This window comes from Scophthalmus maximus, chromosome 21 (genome assembly GCF_022379125.1).
Source record: "Scophthalmus maximus strain ysfricsl-2021 chromosome 21, ASM2237912v1, whole genome shotgun sequence".
NCBI classification, from domain to species: Eukaryota; Metazoa; Chordata; class Actinopteri; order Pleuronectiformes; family Scophthalmidae; genus Scophthalmus; species Scophthalmus maximus.
Window position 1 is genome coordinate 569,719 of NC_061535.1, and position 21,738 is coordinate 591,456.

The window sequence follows — 21,738 nt, forward strand, 5'->3', positions numbered from 1 at the left end:
TTTTTTAATCAACTGACCTTGCTGTATTTTTTCCTTCTGTTTTAATGTTTCATGGCTTTATCAGAGTAATGTTAACTACTATGGTTTTGGTGTCTCATCATGTCTTTGTCATGCATATCACATCATAAAACTACATTTACAGCAATATTATAGTGATAACGAGACAAAAATGCATTGGAAAAAGGGGTGTTGAAAAGTAACAACTAGCATTTACCAGTACAATTTTGAGGTAGATATATGAAGTTTTACCCTATAGCCTAACAGGACTATAAAAGCACTTTACAGTTGTATTCAAATGTATGTTGGAATTGTATTCTACAGTTTTCCTGTAATGACATTTTTTTATGATATGCTGTCATGCTTTCCTCATAAATCTAAATTTGGAGCAGTATATATATTTATTTTTCCAGTCAAGTTAATAAGATGAATCAATCATGAACTTCCCATCCTTTTATTAATTAATTTTCCTCGGTTTTCTTGCGTCGCCTGCATGGCTTTTGGGCTGTAATCATTCAATACCCCTGTCTCATCCTTGTCATCCATCATCCCTCCCTCCTCCAGCCGTCTGTCCAAGGCGCTGTTGCGTGCTGCGCGCATCCTCCCTCCTCACCAGGAGTGTTTGACGTCAGAAGCTTAGGAGGGGCTGCTCCGCGGAGCTGGCTGCTGATGGTGGTGCTGAAACAACGCCTGTGTCGTGTTGTCATTGAGCGAATTGTCTGCCTCGGCGGTCCTCTCGTCTCCTCCTCCTCGAACATGCCTCTTTAGTGCGAGTCCCTCACACCTGAGTTGGTGTCGGACATGCCGTTTTAGCGGACTTGTGCGATGGATCAGTAGTGTTGTGTTCTGGCAGGAGCAGTATGGACTCGCTGTGCCGTCCCATTCTCGTCGCTGCATTGGCGGCCAGCCTCTGCTCCTCACCTGCCCTCGCGGACAGGAAATTCGGTAAGAATCTGTCCTTCTCTTTGATTGATTGTTGATCATTATTTTCCTCTTTTCGAAGCGCTTCACACTGTCCGTGGGGCTCAATTCACCTGGCTGTCTCGGCTTTGGCTGGGCCGATTCCTACAAACATTTTCTCTCTTTGCTGGAGTTCAGAAAATGTCCCTGATGAAAATATCACCTTCGTTCTGCAATCGCTTTAACTTCTGTCGGTGCAATCGAACGGGGAAAGTAACATAATCTGCCAGGCCCATGGGATGAAGGGTTTTCTGAGACCTAGTTGTACTATGTCCTCTACCTGTACTGCTCGTTGTTGTTGTTGTTGTTGTTGTTGTTGTTGTTGTCTTTGGGCTCTTCCGGCGAGTAAAAGCCACAGCGGATCACCATCCGCATGTTGGATTTGGCGTCAGTTGGATGCTCCTGCTGACGCGGGGGAACCGGCGATTGAACCGTCAACCCAGGGAACTGTGGCCAACCCTATGAACGGCTATACAACCCGAGCCACGCCCCCCCCCCCCCCCCCCCCTTTGAAGCCAGACTTGTGAATGCATACATTATCACACTTAACACTGTAAAATAGGAGCAAAGTTTTGAATCCAATAATGAATTTTACACTTAGATTGACTCACATAAACACCATACTAATAATGCATTATTATTCATATCACTTTAACGGTTTTCCATGCCCACAATATTACTCAACACTTACACTCTATGAGCATGCAATTTTAAATCCAGTTAAATATTTAATAATATCCTATGCCTCCTCGGGAAATGGCATACAGGCCTGATTCATTTTCAGACTTGGCCCGTTGTATTTTCATTACCTTTGATTTGTTCTTCCAGCCCTGCCCCAGACACGACACTGTTATTTGAAAGAAAAGTTTGGCACATGTCCAAACCATGACAGATAATTGTGTAAATTTAAGACAGATCGAGATTGAAGGAATCATTTGACCGCTTCAGTGCTGTGTCTGTTATAAGAATAATCTCCTTACTTTCCATCTCCAATTTACATGTCTTCCCACTACTGTTCCACGATCAGCAGTCAGAAAACATGACTGTATAAACTTTATAATGAGCAGCTGGCAGATATAGGTCTCAGGCTGGCACACAAGATCTGTGATGATTCTTTCAGGCGTTCAGCAGCATCATATTCTTTATATTTAGAACAAGAGGGTGGCTGTCCTTTTTTGCATCATGCGCAATAAGCACACTGTCAACATCCAGCAGAAAAATCCTTATTCCATGATATTCACCGACCTGTTTCACAGACAATGGCTAAATTACATCAATTGTCCCAGTAATGCATGACAGGGAGCCTGCATGCCCAATACCAAGAACTTAAGGCTCATTTTAGAGTGCAGTTATTTTCAATGTTATCTAGTACTTTTGTGCTTTTCCTGTTATGACAACTTTAAATGTCTGTTCTGAAAAGTATAAATACCATCTTTGCTCTTAGGTTGCAAATATATTACAATAAGTCCAAAACCTCCCATTTTCATTGTGGGGGTTTTCTCCCTTTGCAAGTTGGTAAAATGTATGCTCAGAAAACTTGAGAATGAGCCAATGCATATTCCCCAAGTGCATTTTTTCAATGAAATCTCAGTAGGTTTTTATCTGTGAGTGGAAGACGTTTCCATTGTCAGTGTGGCCGGGAGTTAGAGATGATTATTGTTTTTAATGAGTCCCAATGTGGATTACGCTGTGTCATTGGGATGCTTCCCAGGAGTGATGTAGCTCCACATACATAGACTATGTAGCTACACACACACAAACAAACACACACACACTTGCCCCATGGTCCAAAGGCAGATTTAAGCTGCATTTTCTAAGTCTTTATCAGCTTTATCAACAGACATAAATGGAGACATTACAAGTCTCTACAGTCTGTCGCAAATTTAGCTGCCAGCCTGTTCTTTTCACTTCTGTACTTAAAGGTGACATATTATGCAAAAATCACTTTTTCAGTGTTTGTGCACATAAATTTTGGCATCTAGCAGGGGCGGACTGGCCATCTGGACGTTCTGGAGAAGTCCAGAACGATTGTCTGCCCGACGGCCGTTGGCCTGGCTGGTATTTGGAAGGGCAAATTAATTCTTGCATGTTGTGCATGTGTAACGGTGGTCTGCCAGTCGAGACCTGTGCCGGGCAGTGTGTAAACCTCACTGGCCAACACCTTAAAAGACGTGCTGGCGACAGATATGTAATACTCCTTGAGTTAACCTCATTGCTAGCAGACCAAAGGTTGTGAGTTCGAGGCCACCTTGTGACACATGATTGAGTCATCCCCCATTTGTTTCCCCCCCCCCACAAATCACACCCTGAAAAGCACTATAGTAATTAACGAAGACAAATTAACTATTGGAATTATTTTTATCGTTTCACTTAACCCAGCCAGCCAACATCCAAATTCACAACCATTTGTCCCTGTTTAAATTGCTCACGAACTGGTCACAAGCTCATATCATACATACACATATCAAAACAAACATTGGAATTAGCTAATTCCTAGAGCTAATTCCTATATGATGCTACGTCTCAATCTACACAATTAGTGGTAGTGGGGCCTATTTGAGGGGAAAGTCCATTTTGTAGTCACAGTCTGTCCCTGCTATCTGGGGTGCCTGTCGGCCCTCAAACTGTGAAAAAAGACCACCATGTCAGTTTTTTGGAGGGCTGGAAAACCTATTGCCTTGCCCTCTTATTGTGATGTCACAGAAGAGCTCTTTTGGGGTAACCCCACCTGCAATCTGAGAATCTCCACTTTTCCGGTGAAGGGGCGAGACATTTCCTACATGTTTTGAAAGCTGCTGACCAATCACAACAGACTGGGCCAGCTGGCCAATCAGAACAGACGGGTTTATCGGGAGGGGGAGCTAAAAGAATTCCAGGCATTTTAGACAGAGGCTGAAAAGGGGAGCTGCAGGAATGGGCAGTACTTTTCTGAACATAAGAGCATGTAAACCGTTTTAAATGATGATCCAAATTAAAAGTATGAACGTGGATATGCAACAATTAAACATTACTCATGTCACGAAGTAAGCCCCGTAAGGCTGTACAATTTTAACAAAACGTATAAAAAGGGTTAGGGTTTAAATTATGTAATTTAATTGAGGATTGGTGTCTACTTCTCCAAATGAAATACAGACATCTTATTGAAGCTTTAGACTGCATAGTTTCAATAATTAACTTATAGACCACCTATAATACAATGAGAATCTTTATATAGAGAACAAGTATAGAAAAGGTAAGTCATTGAATAATCAGTATTAAAAGACAATAGTTTTAAAAGTTAAAAAGACAGAACACAGAATACAGGCACAGATAATTAGAATTTTTAAGTAAAATCAGGTGAGGCTCTCCGTTAAAAGTATGTCTTAAGAAAGTCTGGAACATTTGCAGAAATGTATCTCCCGCATTAACACTAGCACTTTCATTCAGTGTTGCCATCAGACTTGTTGTTAAAATTCAGTTCGGCATCCCTTTTCTGTTTGCAGAGGTGTGGTTGTGTCCTGAATCCCAATAAGAAGCACTGAAAATCCCAAAGTCTGCTAACTACACTGGCAGCCATTCTCCTTCTGCAAGGTCATGTTCTGTTATCAAGATACATTGACATTTGCTACAGCATGGTGAACAGATATAGAATCAACCAAACTGAGAAATATCAATATAATTAAACATAAGTTATGAAAAGCTGTTGATTCTAACAATGCATTCAGAAAAATCTAGCCAGAACACGGAGCTCAGCTGGAGTTTAACATATCTCAAATGTGAAACTGTATATTATTATTGAAATCGCTCATTATTATTGAAATCGCTCATCTTACAATCTCTACATCTGTCCAAATAATTTCAATAATTTTTTGGGGCGTATCATTCAGCCCCTCACCATATTTATCTTTTCATCACCAACACCTTATGTTTTATTTGCAACAGGCAACTTATATACTTAATTAAGGTACTCTGTCTAAACGCTCACAGCTCTCTTCCTCTTTTAGCGACTCGCTCGCTAACTCACAGCGGTTGACACGCTCTTATCTGCGCTCCGCACCGTAGCTTAGCTAGTTAACTTTAGCAGCTAACAATGGCTTCTTCCTCTCCTGCTGTCTCTTGCTCTGTTTGCTCCATGTTTAGTTACTCCTCTGCCTCCTTTAGCGATAGAGATACTTGTAGTAAGTGTAGTTTGTTTGCCAGGATGGAGGCGAGGCTCAGTCTGTTAGAAGCTCTGCACCATGGAGAGTAAGTCGTTAGCTGATACTGTTAGCCAGTCGCCGCTAGTAGGCTCCAGTGTAGCTTCTTTAGCTCCTTCAGCTCCCCCAGCAGCTCCCGAGCAGCGGGAGGACAGGGCGACTGGGTGACTGTCCGCAATAAGAGGCATAGTCCTAAACTGAAAGAAACTACTCTGATCATTGGTGACTCTGTTTTGAGGAACGTGAAGTTAGCAAAAGCAGCGACCACAGTCTGTATCCCAGGGGCCAGAGCAGGCGACATTGAATCACACCTAAAACTGCTGGCTGAGGATAAACGTAGATATGGTAAAATTATTATTCACGTCGGCAGTAACGACAGCCGATTACATCAATCGGAGGTCATGAAGATGAACATTGATTCGGTGTGTACTCTTGCAAGAACAATGTCGGACTCTGTAGATTCTCTGGACCCCTGCCCAACTTGAACAGTGATGACATGTATAGCCGTACATCATCACTAAACAGCTGGTTGTCGAGTTGGTGTCCAGATAACAATGTGGGCTTCATAGATAACTGGAGCACCTTTTGGAGAATTCCTGGTCTGATGCGGAGAGACGGCATTCATCCAACTTTGGATGGTGCAGCTCTCATTTCTAGAAACCTGACTCAGTTACCTAGACGGTCAAACCCGTGACATTTCAGAGTTGGGACCAGGAAGCAGAGTTGCAGTCTTACACGCTTCTCTGCGTTTCTATTACAGCAGCCCCCCTTACAATACCCCATAGAAACAGTTTCTGCCCCACGACCACTTCAACTATCTAAACCAAAGGTAAATAAAAGAGGTGTAATTCACACAAATCTCATAAAGATCAACACTAAGCCTATAAATGAACCTAAGAATAGAACAATAAAATGTGCATTATTTAATATTAGGTCACTCCCATCTAAATCTTTGTTAGTGAATGATCTGATAACTGATCAGCACGTTGATTTATTCTGCATGACTGAAACCTGGCTACAGCCAGAAGAATATGTTAGTTTAAATGAATCAACACCTCCCTCTTATAATAATACTCATTATCCTCGGACCACAGGCCGAGGAGGAGGAGTAGCAGCAATCTACAAATCAGACTTATTGCTTAACCCTTAACTCATTTGAAAGCTTAACTCTTTCACCTCTTTCACTCAAGCTGGAAATGTCAAAAACCAGTTATTGTAGTGGTTGTATATCGACCACCAGGCCCTTACTCTGAATTTTTATCTGAATTTTCAGACTTTTTTTCTGAGATGGTGCTTAGCACAGATAAAGTCATTATAGTGGGTGATTTCAACATTCATGTGGACGTTGCCAATGACAGTCTTAGTTCTGCCTTTAATTCTCTCATAGACTCAATTGGTTTTACTCAACATGTAAACAAACCCACTCACTGTTTTAATCACACCCTCGACCTCGTTCTGACATGGCATAAACATTGACAATCTAATAGTATTTCCTCAAAACCCTTTGTCCGATCACTACTTAGTAACGTTTTAATTCTCCATTATTAACTTTACTGAATTTGGAGAAAAGTTCTATTACAGCAAGTGTCTATTAGAAAACTCTGTTATTAACTTGACTGCCGTGTGTCGATACAGTGCAGGATAGTTATCAAAATTTTACTCCCACAAGAATTGATGATGTTGTTGATAGTGCAGCAGCCTCACTACGTTCCACACTTGACACTGTCGCCCCTCTGAAAAAGAAGACAGTCAAACAGAGGAGGATAGCTCCATGCTTTAATGCACAGACACGTGCTTTAAAACAGACGTCACGTAGGTTAGAAAGGAAGTGGTGTTCCAATAGTCTAGATGATTCTCACCTAGACTGGAAAAATAGTTTAATTACATATAAGAAAGCCCTCCGAAATGCCAGAACCAACTATTATTCCTCACTAATAGAGGAAAATAAAAACAACCCCAGGTTCCTCTTCAGCACTGTAGCCAGGCTGACCGAGAGTAAAAGCTCTATTCCTCCAACTCTAAGTAGCAATGATTTCATAAGCTACTAATAACATTATTATCATTAGAGAAAAAAATTTACCAGCTTCTTCCCACTAATAGCACAGACACACTGTCCAGTACAGTAGATTCTGAACCAATAGTATCGCCCAATTTATGTTTAGAATGCTTCTCCCCTATAGATCTGTCTGAGCTGACTTCACTTGTCACTTCATCCATTCAAGGCTATTTAAGGATGTATTGCCTTTAATTAATACTTTTTATTTTTTACACAATTAAAGAACTTTACAGTATGTATTGATGGAATGAGATCTCTGACAGGGCCGCTTATCTCCAATACGTACATGTAGACATTTTCCTCTAAGGCTGTGTTGCTGAGTCTAGCAATCAGCAGCCATCACCGAATATACCCAGACAAGTTCAATTTGATTCATAGACTGATGAGCTGTATCTGTTTTGCCATAGGCCTCTGTCATACCATAGATATCAGGACTGAGTGGTGCAATCAAATATCTTATATTGGTTATAAATCCTCTCAGAGGATTAAATGTGTGGCAATATTTTACAAGAAATGTGAGTTTGGTATATAACCAGGTAAGAATAGACAAGCTGTAGCACAGGAAGTTTTTTTTTTTTTATATCATATATGTTGTTTGGTTTGTGTTGTCTTATTCTTATCTTATTGTTATCACAGGGGGACATTTGTGGTTCATTCTGGGAACATGTTCAATATAGTATACAGGAATCTAATTCATGCAGCCATAGTTACATAATAATACAAAATCTTTTTACATAACTCTAACTTTGTGTTTTGCGCCATTGCTTCATTGTAGAGCTGTATGCAGCGCTCTTTGCCCTGTCGTCACACACACACACACACACACACACACACACACTCTCTCTCTCTCTGTCTCTCTGTCTTTCTCTCTCTCGCTCACTTGGTCTGGCACAAACATACTTACCATCAGCACCACCAGGAGAAGTCCCATCTGCAAGCAAGCAGGATACAAAATAAACTTGGTAGATACCTGCCTCACTGGCCGTGTTCATGAGAAAAGCACACAATTCTCAGTGTTTCATAACCCCATCTGATCAGCTCCAAAAGTTTATCATCAACAGATACCCTCCAAAGTAATATTGCCACCGAGTTTGGTGAAAGTCCTTCTGTGTTTTGTAGTTATTTTGTACACACACATGCAGCTAGCATCTGCGCTCAGTTGAGTAAAGCCTTTTTAGAATTCGCTAAAGGCTTTTTACACATCCAATAGATGTTAAATTGTTGTTGGTTGATATTTTATTGTGCAGTGCATCTTGTCTGCGCACATGTCTGTGCAGGGTGGTTACATGAGCATTTGGTGTGTTATTTGCAAAGCCTGTTTCTCCAATTATATAATCTCAACAGCTGCAGCATTCAGTATGAATGTAATTGATATCACATTAAGAGTTCTGCTATCTGTTGCTGAATGTTATATGTGCCTATTGATTCTTTCTAATAAACAGCATACAGTGTTATAAACAGCCTCGTCTTTGCTGCACTGATCCAATTTACAGCTGTAACAGCCTTATATTTAGGGGATTGGATTAATAATCTATTCAAGTGTTGTTGTATTTCAGATTGTTAGGGACAACAGAATTTCTGATTTGTTATATAATTTCAAAGTCGCAGCCTTCAAAGTGTAAGCACAGTTTTTGAGCGATTACGACGCAGAGCAAGCTGTATTTTCCTGGCTTGGGAAGCTGCCTTGGCTGGTATGATAACAGACAGAGTGCAATGTTTCTTTGTGACTCAACAGATGCTCGGAGGAGTGTGTTGGCTTTGAGTGGTTATTGAGACGAGGGAGTGGGAGCAAAGTGGCTGGCTGTGCTTTGTCTTTCCCGACAAATATCAGTGGCTCTTGAGACAAGGAAAGTCAGAATTGTGTCACGTAGAGGTGTTGAGGCAATCCATCTCGTTACTTCCTCATCCTGCTTCGGTTCTAGGTGAACCTCGAAGATATTCTGGGTCAATCACCCAGGGAGGCAAGCAAGGTTATGTCACATTTTTCTGAGGACGACTGCTCTTCTTTTACACTCTAATGTAGAATTAAGTTACATTTCAAGAGGACTTTCACTCCTTGGAGATTGTCAAGTGTAAGAATTTGGTACATTTACTCTCTACTGTATTTTCTCACCTCGCCATATACCTGAGCCTCCCTTGTGACAGTGTGTGAAAATATCCTGCGGTATTAAAAGGACTATTGAGCGACTCTGCTGTGTCTTTTCACAACTGTTACATTTGGTTCAAATTAAATGGTGCTTGTAAAGGGATCAGTCAGAGGGTCACCTCTGTGTTGTTGAGCGAAGATTTATAATGGGGACAATAACACTGTAATGAGGATTCTCAAGGCTGCGAGTTCAACACTGGAATTTATCTATCTTCGTCTTACTTTGATGCTAATTAATACTCCAGACCATTTCTCAGTACAACAGGAAAACAAATTGTGTACTGGGGGATGCTGAAATGCTACAAAATGCTGAATCCTATTTTGTAACTAATTAGCTTGACTGCGGTCATCTGTGAAGTGTATTAGTGAAATTTTTCCATGAAAATCTGTTTGGTTTGCAGCACTTCATATCCAGCTGTAATGAAACAGGATGTTAACAGCATTATTTAAAACTACTTGTGTGATTGGCTGGCAGTATTGTTGCACTGTGTCCATGTTGTATCATTACTTTGGGAAGCAGCTCAGGGTGGCTTAGGGTGAAAAAGCGAGGTGTACTAGATTCATGTTCCAATCAATATTTTAATTTGAATAACTGGCCCAATTAAACACACCTCCAAATTAATGTTGTGTTGATCTGTGTCTTCTTGATGTGTAATTGGGCACCTGTATGCCGACACATTTGCGACAACTTTTGTGTCAGTCAATTTCCACTGCTGCTACTGCAAAGTGGCCAAAAATGAATTGCAATTAATTGATGCATTGAATAGTAAAATCAGTTACTGAAATAACTTTTCATTTCACCTGAATATCAAATAAAGTACTTTCTTTGAGTGTTATATTTAGAGTAGGAATGGGTTGAAATACATTACATTACATTCATTTAGCTGATGCTTTTGTCCAAAGCGACTTACAGTAAGTGCATTCAAGATATTAGAGATTACCCAAAAGGGGCAAGAATTGAAAGACTACATAAACACACCCAGGCATGTCGAGTTGTCATTTCTTTGTATCCACTATGCCATATATTCAATAAAAAATGTTGAAAGAAAAAACACACCCAGGCAAAAAAGAGCTTTAAGTGCTCATTTTATAATTTTTTAAATTTTTTATTCAATGAATTAGGTGCAGTCAGTCTGAACAGGTGTGTTTTCTGTCTGCGATGGAAGCATTGAACGGTTTCTGCTGTCCTGATGTCAATGGGGAGCTCTTCCACCATTGAGGAACCAGGACAGCAAACAGACAGGATTTGGTTGAGCAGTGGCTACCAACCCTTCGCATTGTGGGAGTAGCAAGTTGTTTGGCAGTAGCAGAGTGTAGTGGACGGGCTGGGGTGTAAGGTTTGACCATGTTCTGGATGTAGGAAGGGCCTGAGCCATTCGCAGCACGGTAGGCAAGTACCAGTGCCTTGAATCGGATTCGAGCCAACAACGGAAGCCGGTGCAGCATCACTGTGGCAACAGAGGACCCAGAAATAAGCCGGCTTGACCTTTTCACTGACCCGCGCTGAGTGGTTCAGAAATTTGATTTTGAGATGTTATTGGGTGTTGAAGTGCAGAACCAGTGCCAGTCAAACAGCTAAGCTTCTGTTTTCCAATGTGTTGAGGAGATATGTAGCAGTGTAGTGTGGGAGAACTTTGGTAGGTTGTAGACTAACAGGGTCGCTGCATTTTGCAGTAGTCGAGGCTTGGGATTACAAACGCCTGCACCAATACCTGCGTTGCCTTTTTGGTGAGAAGCGGACGTATCCTCCTTATGATGTGGAAGATGAATCTGCAGGAGCGGGTCATCGCTGCGATGTTGGCAGCGAAGGACAGCAGCTGGTCGTCCAGTGTCCAACCCAGGTTTCTTGCAGTTTGAGCAGGGGTCACCACAGAGTTCTCAATGGGGATGGAAGGATTAGCATCTCAGTCTTGTCCAGATTGAGTGTCAGGTTGTGCAATGCCATCCAGTGAGAAATGTCAGCCAGACATGCAAGGATTCGTGCTGTCACCTGGGTTTCAAATTGTGGAAATGACCAAATGAGTTGGGTGTCATCAGCATAGCTATGGAACCTTTTAAAATAGATTGAAATGGTTCCAGTTACAAAGATTTAATTGACTTAATACATGAAATTGTGGATCACAGTATTGTGAAGAAACACACATCATTTGGGGCAGTAAAAAAAAATACAAAACTGACAGGTATGTTAGGAAAATATTTGTAGATTCTCTTCAAACTACAAAAATCAAGTTTCTCTTGATCAAGGGCAAGAGGTCTGAGGTGATAGAAATGTGATCCAGTTTCATGCTAAAGTGGGTTGCCAAATGGACCTTTATCTGCACTAATACAACCTAAGGTGCTCCACTCTGCAGCTGTACAATTTTGTTTGGGGCTATAAAATGACCAAACAGGCGCACACACTTCAACTGCATCTGCATGCCCACTGGCATTAATCTGCAGGAAAATAGAGCCCAAACCCTGTGGTGCTGCGATAACCTGCATTTTAAATGAGATTCAAATGGCTCTCATAAGAGTTCAACCTCCTACTTCATCTGCAGGAATAGATATTTCCCTTGGAGCCAGGTTGTGTTGGCTCACTCTTAGCTCCTCAACACATTGGAAAACAGAAGCTTAGCTGTTTGACTGGCACTGGTTCTGCACTTCAACACCCAATAACACCTCAGAAGAGGGGAGAAAATTAAATGTCTGAATCACTCAGCGCGGGTCAGTGAAAAGGTCAAGCTGGCCTATTTCTGGGTCCTCTGTTGCCACAGTGATGCTGCCATCTTTAATTCATGGCCGTTGTCTGGGCTGTCGCCTGGGGCAGGCCGCTGAATGACTGAGAGTGACCTGACCACCTAAGAATTCTGAGAAAAATTTCTGGAAAGTCGGTGAAAAATGTTTTCAGTCACACTCCTCTGGGTGTCAGGAGGTTTCACGTCAGGCCCCCTCCTATCCTGCTTCAAGCACCTACTAATTATTCATTGAGTTTTTGAGTGACTTAAGATTTATTCTCTGATGCATTACTTTTACCTCAAAGGAAAGGTTAAGCATTTCAGGAGGTAGGAAAATAAGATTAGATTACTGTTAAAAGGGAGTTTTTTCCTCCACAGTCACCAAGTACTTGCTCATTGTGGGAAAGATTGGGTTTCTCTGTGATATTGTAAAGTCTCAACCTCACTATGTAAAGTGCCTTGAGACCATGTATGTTGTGATTTGGCACTATACAAATAAATTAAATTGAATTAGTTAAGCTTAGCACAAATGCTAGCCTGGCTCTTGCCGTAATGTAAGAAAGTCTCCCCACCAGCACCTCAGTATTTCACCAAGTAACATTCTAACTTGTTTGTTATATAGTCTTTGTTGTCTTTTGTTTTTTTTTTTACAGTTGGTCACAAACAGGCTTAGCTGTTTCCCCAATTTTCAGTCTTTACAATAAGCTAAGCTAACCTGCTGCTGACAGTATTTCTCTTCATACTTAATAAAAAAATACTGTTTGAGAGTGGTATAGATCCTGTCATCTATCTCTTGGAAAAAATGGAAATGTATTCATTTTTCTGGATAATGATAAACTAACCACCACTGAGTTGCTGATATGTAACCTGTAGCTGTTGACAAGCACAGACATTTGGAGGATAGATAAGCTTGGAGCCATTTTTAATTTTAGCAGGAGAGCTCCTTAATGACACAAGCTGTTTGAATCTGTGGACATGGTTTCAAGCTGATGCTGATTTGCTTGCAGGTGCTGTTATTCTCTGCTGTCCCTGCTCGAGCCATCCTCCCTTTTCAATTCACTTTTATGGCCACTGCTCTGTTCAAAAATGGCTTTTTTGACTCATAGTATAGGGCGCGTGTGTGTGTGTGTATGCGCGCATAAAAATTATTCAGGTGTCCGTGGTCGCAGGTTGTAATTATAATAAAAAATATGTTGGTGGCCCTTGAGAGTGAATGAAATATTTCCCAAACTACAGCACGCTAGGGGAGTGGCTGTCCTCGCTGCCGGCCTCCCAGCATCCTCCTTGGCCCCCCAGACATCACAGATGGTATCCCAACACTGGCCAACCACCTGTGTGGGAAAGAAAACAGAGAGGTCTCTGATTATTTGTTCAGCCTTGGGTTTTGCCTCATCAGGACATATTTAATGTTGCAAACCAGGTCAGCCAATCACGGCCAAATGTTTGACAGTCTCAGGTATTTCCTCCAGGCCCAATTCTCAGATGTGTAATGAATGCCTAGATAATGTACAGGTGGAGATTATCTGAAATTTATATGGTTATATTATTTTACTGAGAAACACCCAGTCATTCTTATGTAATTGCTTTTCCTTAAATAACCTTAAATGAGCATTTCCCTTTAAAAATGCCCCTCTCTTATTTCACGCCCCCAAGAGGTGTCACCCATGCTGTTATGTCTCTTAACAAGCTCTTCAGCTGAGATTTGAGCTTAAAGTTGAATTGTTTATAGGTGAGCTTGTGTGTCTCTATGTGTTCATCCTGCTCCTTGCTTACTTATACAGTGGGAGCACCTACTGCCCTCAATAGCAGTTCGTTGTAATAAGGCATGCAGGGGACACCATGGGAAAGTGTCTCGCTGCTACAGAGCTGTGGATTGGGGCCTTGGAGAGGTTGAGGTCACAGGTAATTGAACTAGGTTCATTTTGATGCATGCTTACATTAGCTTCTGGAGTCTTTATGCAAAACCTGAGTAGTGCACTGCATATGATTAGCAAAGACGGACTTATGAGACTAAATTATCTAAGATCTGTATTACAGTATTTTAGTGCAGTATTATTACTACTCAACAGTCTCCCGAGAAGATACTAACTACCATCATGTTAAGAAAGAATACCATTTTAATTTTTTTTTATTGTATATACATATATATATATCTTTATATATTACTGTATCTGAATGCAAAGAGATCTTAATATATCTTGGCACAAACTGCTGGGTTTGGACGGGGTGAGATGCTGAATTGTCTGTGTTTAAAAGGATGTTTTTCTGCTGTCTGGATTGAATTGTTGCTTGGTGAAAAAATATTAAATTTAAAGGGTTAGGGTTACCCTCGATCTTTCCTGTATTCTGTATTTGTAAATTAGGTTGCACCGTGCCTATTGTGGGAGGAAGAGCTAACTGCACATTCGGAGAACCTGTAGTCAGCTCACACACCTAGAACTGCTGTTAACAATTATTTTCACAATCCAAAACATTTTATTTCTAACAATCATCATCAGTTACTCGTGTGACATCGTGAAAGTCCTTGTTTTGTCCGACTTGACTTCAAATTGTCAAAAATAGTTCACTACCATGTGCAATGATGTCAAACACCTGGAACAAGTGAATTTAATAATTTTTGGCAGTTTCACTGCAAGAATTTGTTGATTAATCAATTTATCCTTTGATCTAATTTTCTTTTTTTCTTAAAGCAAAAATCAAACAAAAAAGCAGACTTAGATCATGTCTATTGATTCTCTGCCGACAGTAGTAGCAGTACATCCCACTGTGACTGTACTCTGCTGGACTATTAGTCAGTTTCCCATTGAATATCTATTGTGATAGAGCTGTGCTGGGGTTGACAATGTAACAAAACATCATCATTCGATAGTGAATGTAGCTCTTTTTTGCAAAGGTCATTTTGTTTGTGAAATTATCGTGTATGCCTGGTATTACAAGAGACAATGTGACTATTCGTTGTCTGGGCGCTTCATTAAGATATAGCCTGGACAGGGTTTTTTTCATCAGTTTTCTTTCTCAGTCACGACTCTAGCATCCTTTTTTTCCCGCCTGGGGTAATCAGCAGCAACCACCGTGATTGCATTTTAATTAAAAGGCGCCATTTTAATCATCTCTGGCGTGATGTCAGAGGCAGGGGATGTGGGGTTATCAATCCTATGTTCCTGCCTAAAATGCACGCACACGCACGCACACACGCACACACACACACACACACACACACACACACACACACACACACACTATGGTTGGCTGGATGCTTCATTAAATGGAAGGTAATAATTAATATTGAGAGCTGACAAGGCCTCCCAGAGAACCCAATGATTTAGACAGGGAAGTAATGAAGAAGTAAAGTTGAATGGACTGACACTAATTGCAGAGCGAGGAGATGCATGGTCAGGAGGGACTGTTTGGCTCTTCCAACTTCAAGTAACTACTCTATCTAAGTTCTTATATTTTCAAATTGTATCATCTTCAAGCTAAAGATAAACGTATTGGTAAAATAAGCATTAAGTTCATGGAAATCAGCCAATTCATTTCCTGTCTAATTAGGATGTCTGAATCACAAGAGTTGGTCATGTTTTTTTCTTCTCTCTTCATACACTTTTAATTTCTTTCAGCCTTCCGGTTAAAGTATCTGCCAAAAATGAGACAAATATTTTGTCCTATCATACGGATGCATACTGCCTATAGTAAACTAACAATTAATCTGTGTTAATTTTACCTAGCCACTAGGAGGCAGCACAAAAGATTATAAAAACAAAACTGACATATTACCTCAACAAAGGTGGTTAAAGTGGCAGTAAGTGATCTAACTCTAATAAAAGTTTTGTAAAAATCAATAAATATTTCCTCACGGTCCACTAGCTGTCGGTTCTGTGTGCGGCAAAAATCGAGAGTTTTTTCCGGCCCACACAGAACCAACAGCCAGCGGACACCACACATCAGAGCACTGCGTGTGCAGTTTGTAAATATCGCTCCCGACACCTTAAGAAACGTGCCAGCGAAGGATGTTATGACTCAGAGGTTTTAGCGCATTGCTCTCCCATACATGAGGTCGCGTGTTAGAGGCCTGATCAGTGAAGTAAAATCATCAGAGAGAGACAAGTTTTCATCGGTGTTCGTTTGTCGGCAGGATGATGCACACAAAAATTGTGTGAAGGGGTGTGGCATGACACAAGAACGGACCCATTCAATTTTTGAGCGGATTCAGATATATGGGCGGTTCCAGGATTTTTTTTTCACTTTCTTTATCATGGAGAGATGGGATGGCTGCCTTGGCTAATGTATCCATTACATAATTAAATAAATGTGGCAAATGTGTAAGCAAACTTTTACCCATTTACAATTTCAGAAGATAGAGTAACAACATTTGAATTGTTTTGAAGCTGTGTTTGTGTCCATCCAATTCCAATATTCACTCTACACTTGTTTTGAGGGAAATATCTGGCTCTTTCGCTGCTAAATGCTCCACCAGATTCACCAGCCAGTTGCTCACTTGTCTCTCTGCTGTAAGGTGCAAAGCAGATAGTGTCCAGTGGGTTTATCAGATTTCTTTCAGAGAAGAGAGGAGTGAGAGTTGCAGGCTGTAATACCAAATGAGTGCTAAAATGCTCTGAGCATTGATAAGTGCTGTAGAATAAAGATGCAAATGTCCAATATGAAAAGAAGAAATATGAGGCAACTTCACAAACAAGTAATGCCTGAAAAGTTACGTTCATCTGTCACGTTCACGCTTGTCCTTATTATCTGTCTTGTGTAAATTGATTAACAGACTTCTCCACCTGTCTCTCCTCGTTATTAAAGAAGTCTGAGAGGGACCTGTCCTCCTACTCAGCCTGTTCTTTATTCACAGTCACGAGCTGCTCATAGCTGTCCATCGAGGCAAACAGGCCAAGAGGGTGCATCCAATTCTGTCACTCCTTCTAATGACCAGAGGGAGGGAAATAACAAAGATAAAAGACTTGAAGCAAGAGGGCTGAGGCTGGCTGAGTTATTTACAAATTTTCTTTGTGTTGCCAACAGCGCAAACCTCTTATACTCTCTAGTATGAAGAGATCCGTTGAGGGCTTATTGAACAAACACAAATGCTATGTTCTAAGTGGCTTATTTCTTGTCTGAAAGTCTGCATTATTGTGTGGGCTTAATTTGATGCTGACTGTGCCATTACATTCAGCGAACAAGATAGGAGGAGTTTTTGTTCAAAAGACTACTTTTTTTCCTCATCCCAGTCTTTTCCTGGAAATGTGTAAATGTGGCGGATCACCTGCGCAGCTCGGCGAGCAAAACAATCAGTCCTTTACTCACTGCACCTCCCACGTGTGAAATATGAACACAGGGAACAGCTACCCATAATGCTCCTGCCATCTGTTCATTTATTAGTCTGGAACACCCAGCTCTAGTCCAAGCGTTAAAGTACATTAATATTCATACAACATTCATTTATGGAAACGTTGCCCATGGAGTTGGGCTATTAGTGTCAGAGACAGGATAGGAGAAGTCACACTAATTGATGATTGATAGCTCTGCCATTAGCAGCAAGGCCCCCAGCCAAAGTTAATGCAGTACTAAGCTCTACTTTCAAAGAGTGTTGACATATTTAGAAATTGCGGCACTCGCCTAATTTTGTACGGAAGTTTAATACACTGTCTACCTTCTGTCGTATATGCTTATGGTCTCATTTGTATCCAGTAATGGCATTTGTTATGCTTTATTCTCTGCCATTGTATCCTGTGTGTTAAAGTGTAACTGCTGAATCGTTTCATTCTTCTCCCATGTTATCTTGATTTATGTGATCAATTTAAGGCTGCAGCTAATTTTCATTATTGATTTAAAGGGTAGTTTTATATTTAGAGGAATTCCCTCATTGGTTTTCTTACCAAAAATGTGATAAGAAAATTAATTCCACTCTCATATCTGTCTGTTAATAATGAAGCTGCAACCCAGTCACCCTAGTTTAGCATAAAGATTGGTATTGTGCTCGTCTGGCTCTTTTGGAACGTAACAGAACAAATCTTCAATTTGACTCTTTTTGCATTGTTTTTGTATGGATTAGACAAATAAATTAGTACTTTAATTAGCTTTTAATGAGCTTTTGAGGTTGATGGATGGATGGATTTTGTTTCCTTCAATTAGAGCCAGATTTATATATTTTCTGTTACTGATTTATCGCTTCAGGAAAATTAAGTGCTGCATGTTGAGACTTCACAGTTCAATTTGAGTGTATTTCTTTTTGAAAAAATGGAGAAACTGTTATGTGAGGAGCTGTTTATTAATGTATCTTTCCTATTTTAGGCTGTTTGTTTGAAGATGAGCTCTGTGCACCGTATGAGTTCTGCGTCAATGGTAAGTCAGACTCGTCATGCACGCCCACCACTACTCATTATATTGTACATCATCTCTGTGCTATCAACCAATACTGTTGTAAAGATGTCCTGGCTATTTTTTTAATCATTCCAGTATCTTTACCTAGATGGCGAGCTTGTTGCGAGCCTCAAAACTCACAATTGTCTCATTTTATTCATCTAAGCAACTCCAAGGCTTTTGATCAATACCAGGACAATGTTTTCCCGTTGTATACCCATACCGCAAATGGTCATGACCTAATCTAAAAAACATTTTGACATGGAAGATGGATTTGTCTGTGTCAGCGGTTGCTATGACAACGTGTCAACTGAAGAATGGAGGGAAACGCCGGGGCTCTTCGCAGTGTGGCATTCAGCCAAATCCCAAGGCAGGCTTTAATTTTGAAGAGGATTGATAGCATGCCGATATTCAGTATCAATGTCACGACAGAGCCACCGGGAAAGGTTCATGTATTCTCACATAGTAGAAGGCTTCGACACAGATGCAGCGGTTCAAGATACAGTATTGTTACAACAGGTGTACTGGGGATGTACATTTACCCAGTGCATGTTTATCTTTGTCCTCAGAGGGATAATGATTAAATGACTGCGCTTTGAGGTTGTTGGTTGCTTTGTTTGAGCTTTGCTCACTTCATTTACTTTCTGAGGATTCATCTAGAAATCAATTTCATGAACAAGATGAAGCCAACAAAGGGAACACTTGCTCACTGGCAGACAGTAGAATGCAAAACATGATGTGACCTATATGAGACAGTAGAGAATAACACACAGGACAAGCATTGAAAAACACAAGACATATACCACTTTGAATATTAATGTTAGGGGAGGAGAACGAACATTTATTGGAAGGATAAGAATGATCTGAGGTAACACTATCTTTTTTGTCCGTGTTGCCTAGTCCCTTGTTATGTGGAGGATTTGTATAAAATACATATCTGTTCATATGTTGCCTTGTTTATTGCTTTTTGATTCAGCAAGATCTCCATTTTTATGTTTCGATTCTCATACACTACACTAGTGAAGTCAATTCATCAGGGCTGGAACTAACGATTATTTGCTTTATTGATTCATTGTCGAATATTTTTTTTCTTGAACTCATGGTGATGTCAGAGTTATAGACAGAAGATTGTAGCTCAATAAAAACTCAGGTAAATTGGTAAAAAAAATTATATGGAATGGATTTCTACTAATTTCTGTTTAGTGTGGAAATCTATCTGCAGATTCTTTAACCATGCTTGAGTAATGTATCTCAGTAAACATGAAGTCTGCATTAATATTTGTTAAATTGCATTATGATGTTCCACATTAATCTGTGCTTAAATAATTAGTTAAAAATGTTTTTGTTATATGCATATTCACTTTCTTGCTGAGAATTAGATGAGAAAACTGACTCAACACTCTAATGTCTTGACAATAATAAAGCATAGACACTTAAAGTTAACTTAATCCATCTAACCTTACTACAGTACATAACGCCCCGAAAAGCCATTGTTTCATTTTATATGGATTCAACAAATGTGATGTGTTTATAATGGACTGCGTAGCCTAATAGAAAGAAACTGCGGACAGCTCGACAGAAAAATATCAAGCGGCAGAAAAAAGGGTAGTTGTGGAGGGTTCATATTATGTTACATTAGCCTATTGTGCATGGATGTGATGTGAATAATGACTTACTTCTCGTCGTCCATGCCTTCTCATGGCTTTTGATTACTCTGGCTCAAGGAACAACACTCATATTATCCCTCTAGAAATGTAATTGCACGTGAGGCAAAAAAGACCAATTTTGGGTTAATGTTGTGCATAATATGCAAGTAATGAGACATGATTTAGTTGCTTCATAACCCTCCAGTATACTCAATCTCCACTCTGTCACTCTGCACTGGACCCCTGATGAGCAGCAGCCAGCACACAGGGGATGAGTGGGAATAACTAGGTCTGCCACTTCAACTCTTCCCGCGGTCCCTGAAGGTGTACCCTGGTTTATTCTTGGCCGGGCCAGCTGTGCGCACCTTCACCCATGCTGTTGCCATGCAAAGTGGCTGAGAGACGGAAGGGTTGTGAGAAGGAGCTGCTCTGTGTGTTGCATTAACCTCCCTTGATGCTTTGACACAGATCAACGACAAAAAAGACCCTTGAATGTCAAAGTGAAAACAGATATCTTACTGAAGTGATTCCTGAAATACAAAATATGTCAGCGTAAGAACTCCTTATAATAGTCTCAGCAGCATCCAATGCACAGTTTAAATACTGCTTCAAGCCTGTCAAGCTTTTCATCTCGTGCAGCACACAATTTCACGCAGACATAAACACAAGCAGGGTTTCTCTTTTCTTGTCGTTCACAGACGATTTTGTCATGCAAAATGACTGCTGCTCATGCTAGTTAGTGTAAGCTAACGCCAAATGTGCAGACACCACGACTGGTTGATTCTGCTGTCTCTGAATGACCGTTGATGCGCCGAGCTGCTTTAAAATTAAAAACCTGTTAAAGACATCGGCCAAAGCTGCATGTTCCCAAAGAATCCTCACTTGCTAGCAAATCAGCTAATGTTGGAGACATGGAAATAGAGCAGTTTTGTTAGTGTATAGCCATAGGGGTACGGTACAATTAACAAAATGTAGGTAAAGTGTTATTTGTCATTACATGATGGATGTTTGGATGCTTACTGTAGAAACACATGGACAAGCAACACCACGGTTATAATTATATGCTTCAGTGTTTGTATTTTAAACAAAATGCTTCACCTTTACAAGGTTTTGAGGATGAGTAGTAATCGTTTGGTTTGAGTGTAATTTTCCCCAAACCAATAAAGACAAGGAAACCCTGTTACTAGGGGTGTAACCACACAGGTTTTCGTATTGAACTGTTCGGTACTAGGCTTTCAGTTCGGCATACGTTACGAACTGAATGATTCGTTGAAATCCTAAATACTGCTTAAATTATGTGAAGTATAATGTTCTCAGAGCCACTGCGGTGGACAAGCAGCGTCAGCGGGCCTTCTGCTCCTCCAGGCTCCTCCCCTCCCCAGGTCAAAACATTGCTCTCCAGCGTGTCAATATGTGGAACTAGATGGAAAAAAGGGGCAACATACACACTAACTGTCCCTGCAGCAATTAGAAGCCGAACACCGTTCAACTGATTCAAACAGGGAAAAACAAATAACGACGGCGATTGGTACATTTATAGCTGTTGATTCATGCTTTGTTTAATAAAACAGAAGCCCAAACAGAAGCAACTGTCCGAAGCACCGTGAAGCTGCATGTCAAAGGGTTACACAAAGCTAACGGCACATTACCCTACTACACAGCGTTTGTGAATGTCTGTCCCTAG

The 21,738-nt window shown here is 40.6% G+C and overlaps 1 protein-coding gene across 1 annotated transcript in view; it reads left to right on the forward strand.

Moving 5' to 3' along the window:
- Positions 1-611: 611 nt before the first annotated feature.
- The window catches only part of ptprn2 (protein tyrosine phosphatase receptor type N2), a 112,926-nt gene continuing 91,799 nt past the window's right edge, over positions 612-21,738 (forward strand). The window contains exons 1-2 of the mRNA XM_035619352.2: positions 612-942; positions 18,340-18,390. Of these exons, the coding sequence (XP_035475245.2) occupies positions 858-942; positions 18,340-18,390 (136 nt within the window). The 5' untranslated portion in view covers positions 612-857. The remainder of the gene's footprint in view (positions 943-18,339; positions 18,391-21,738) is intronic.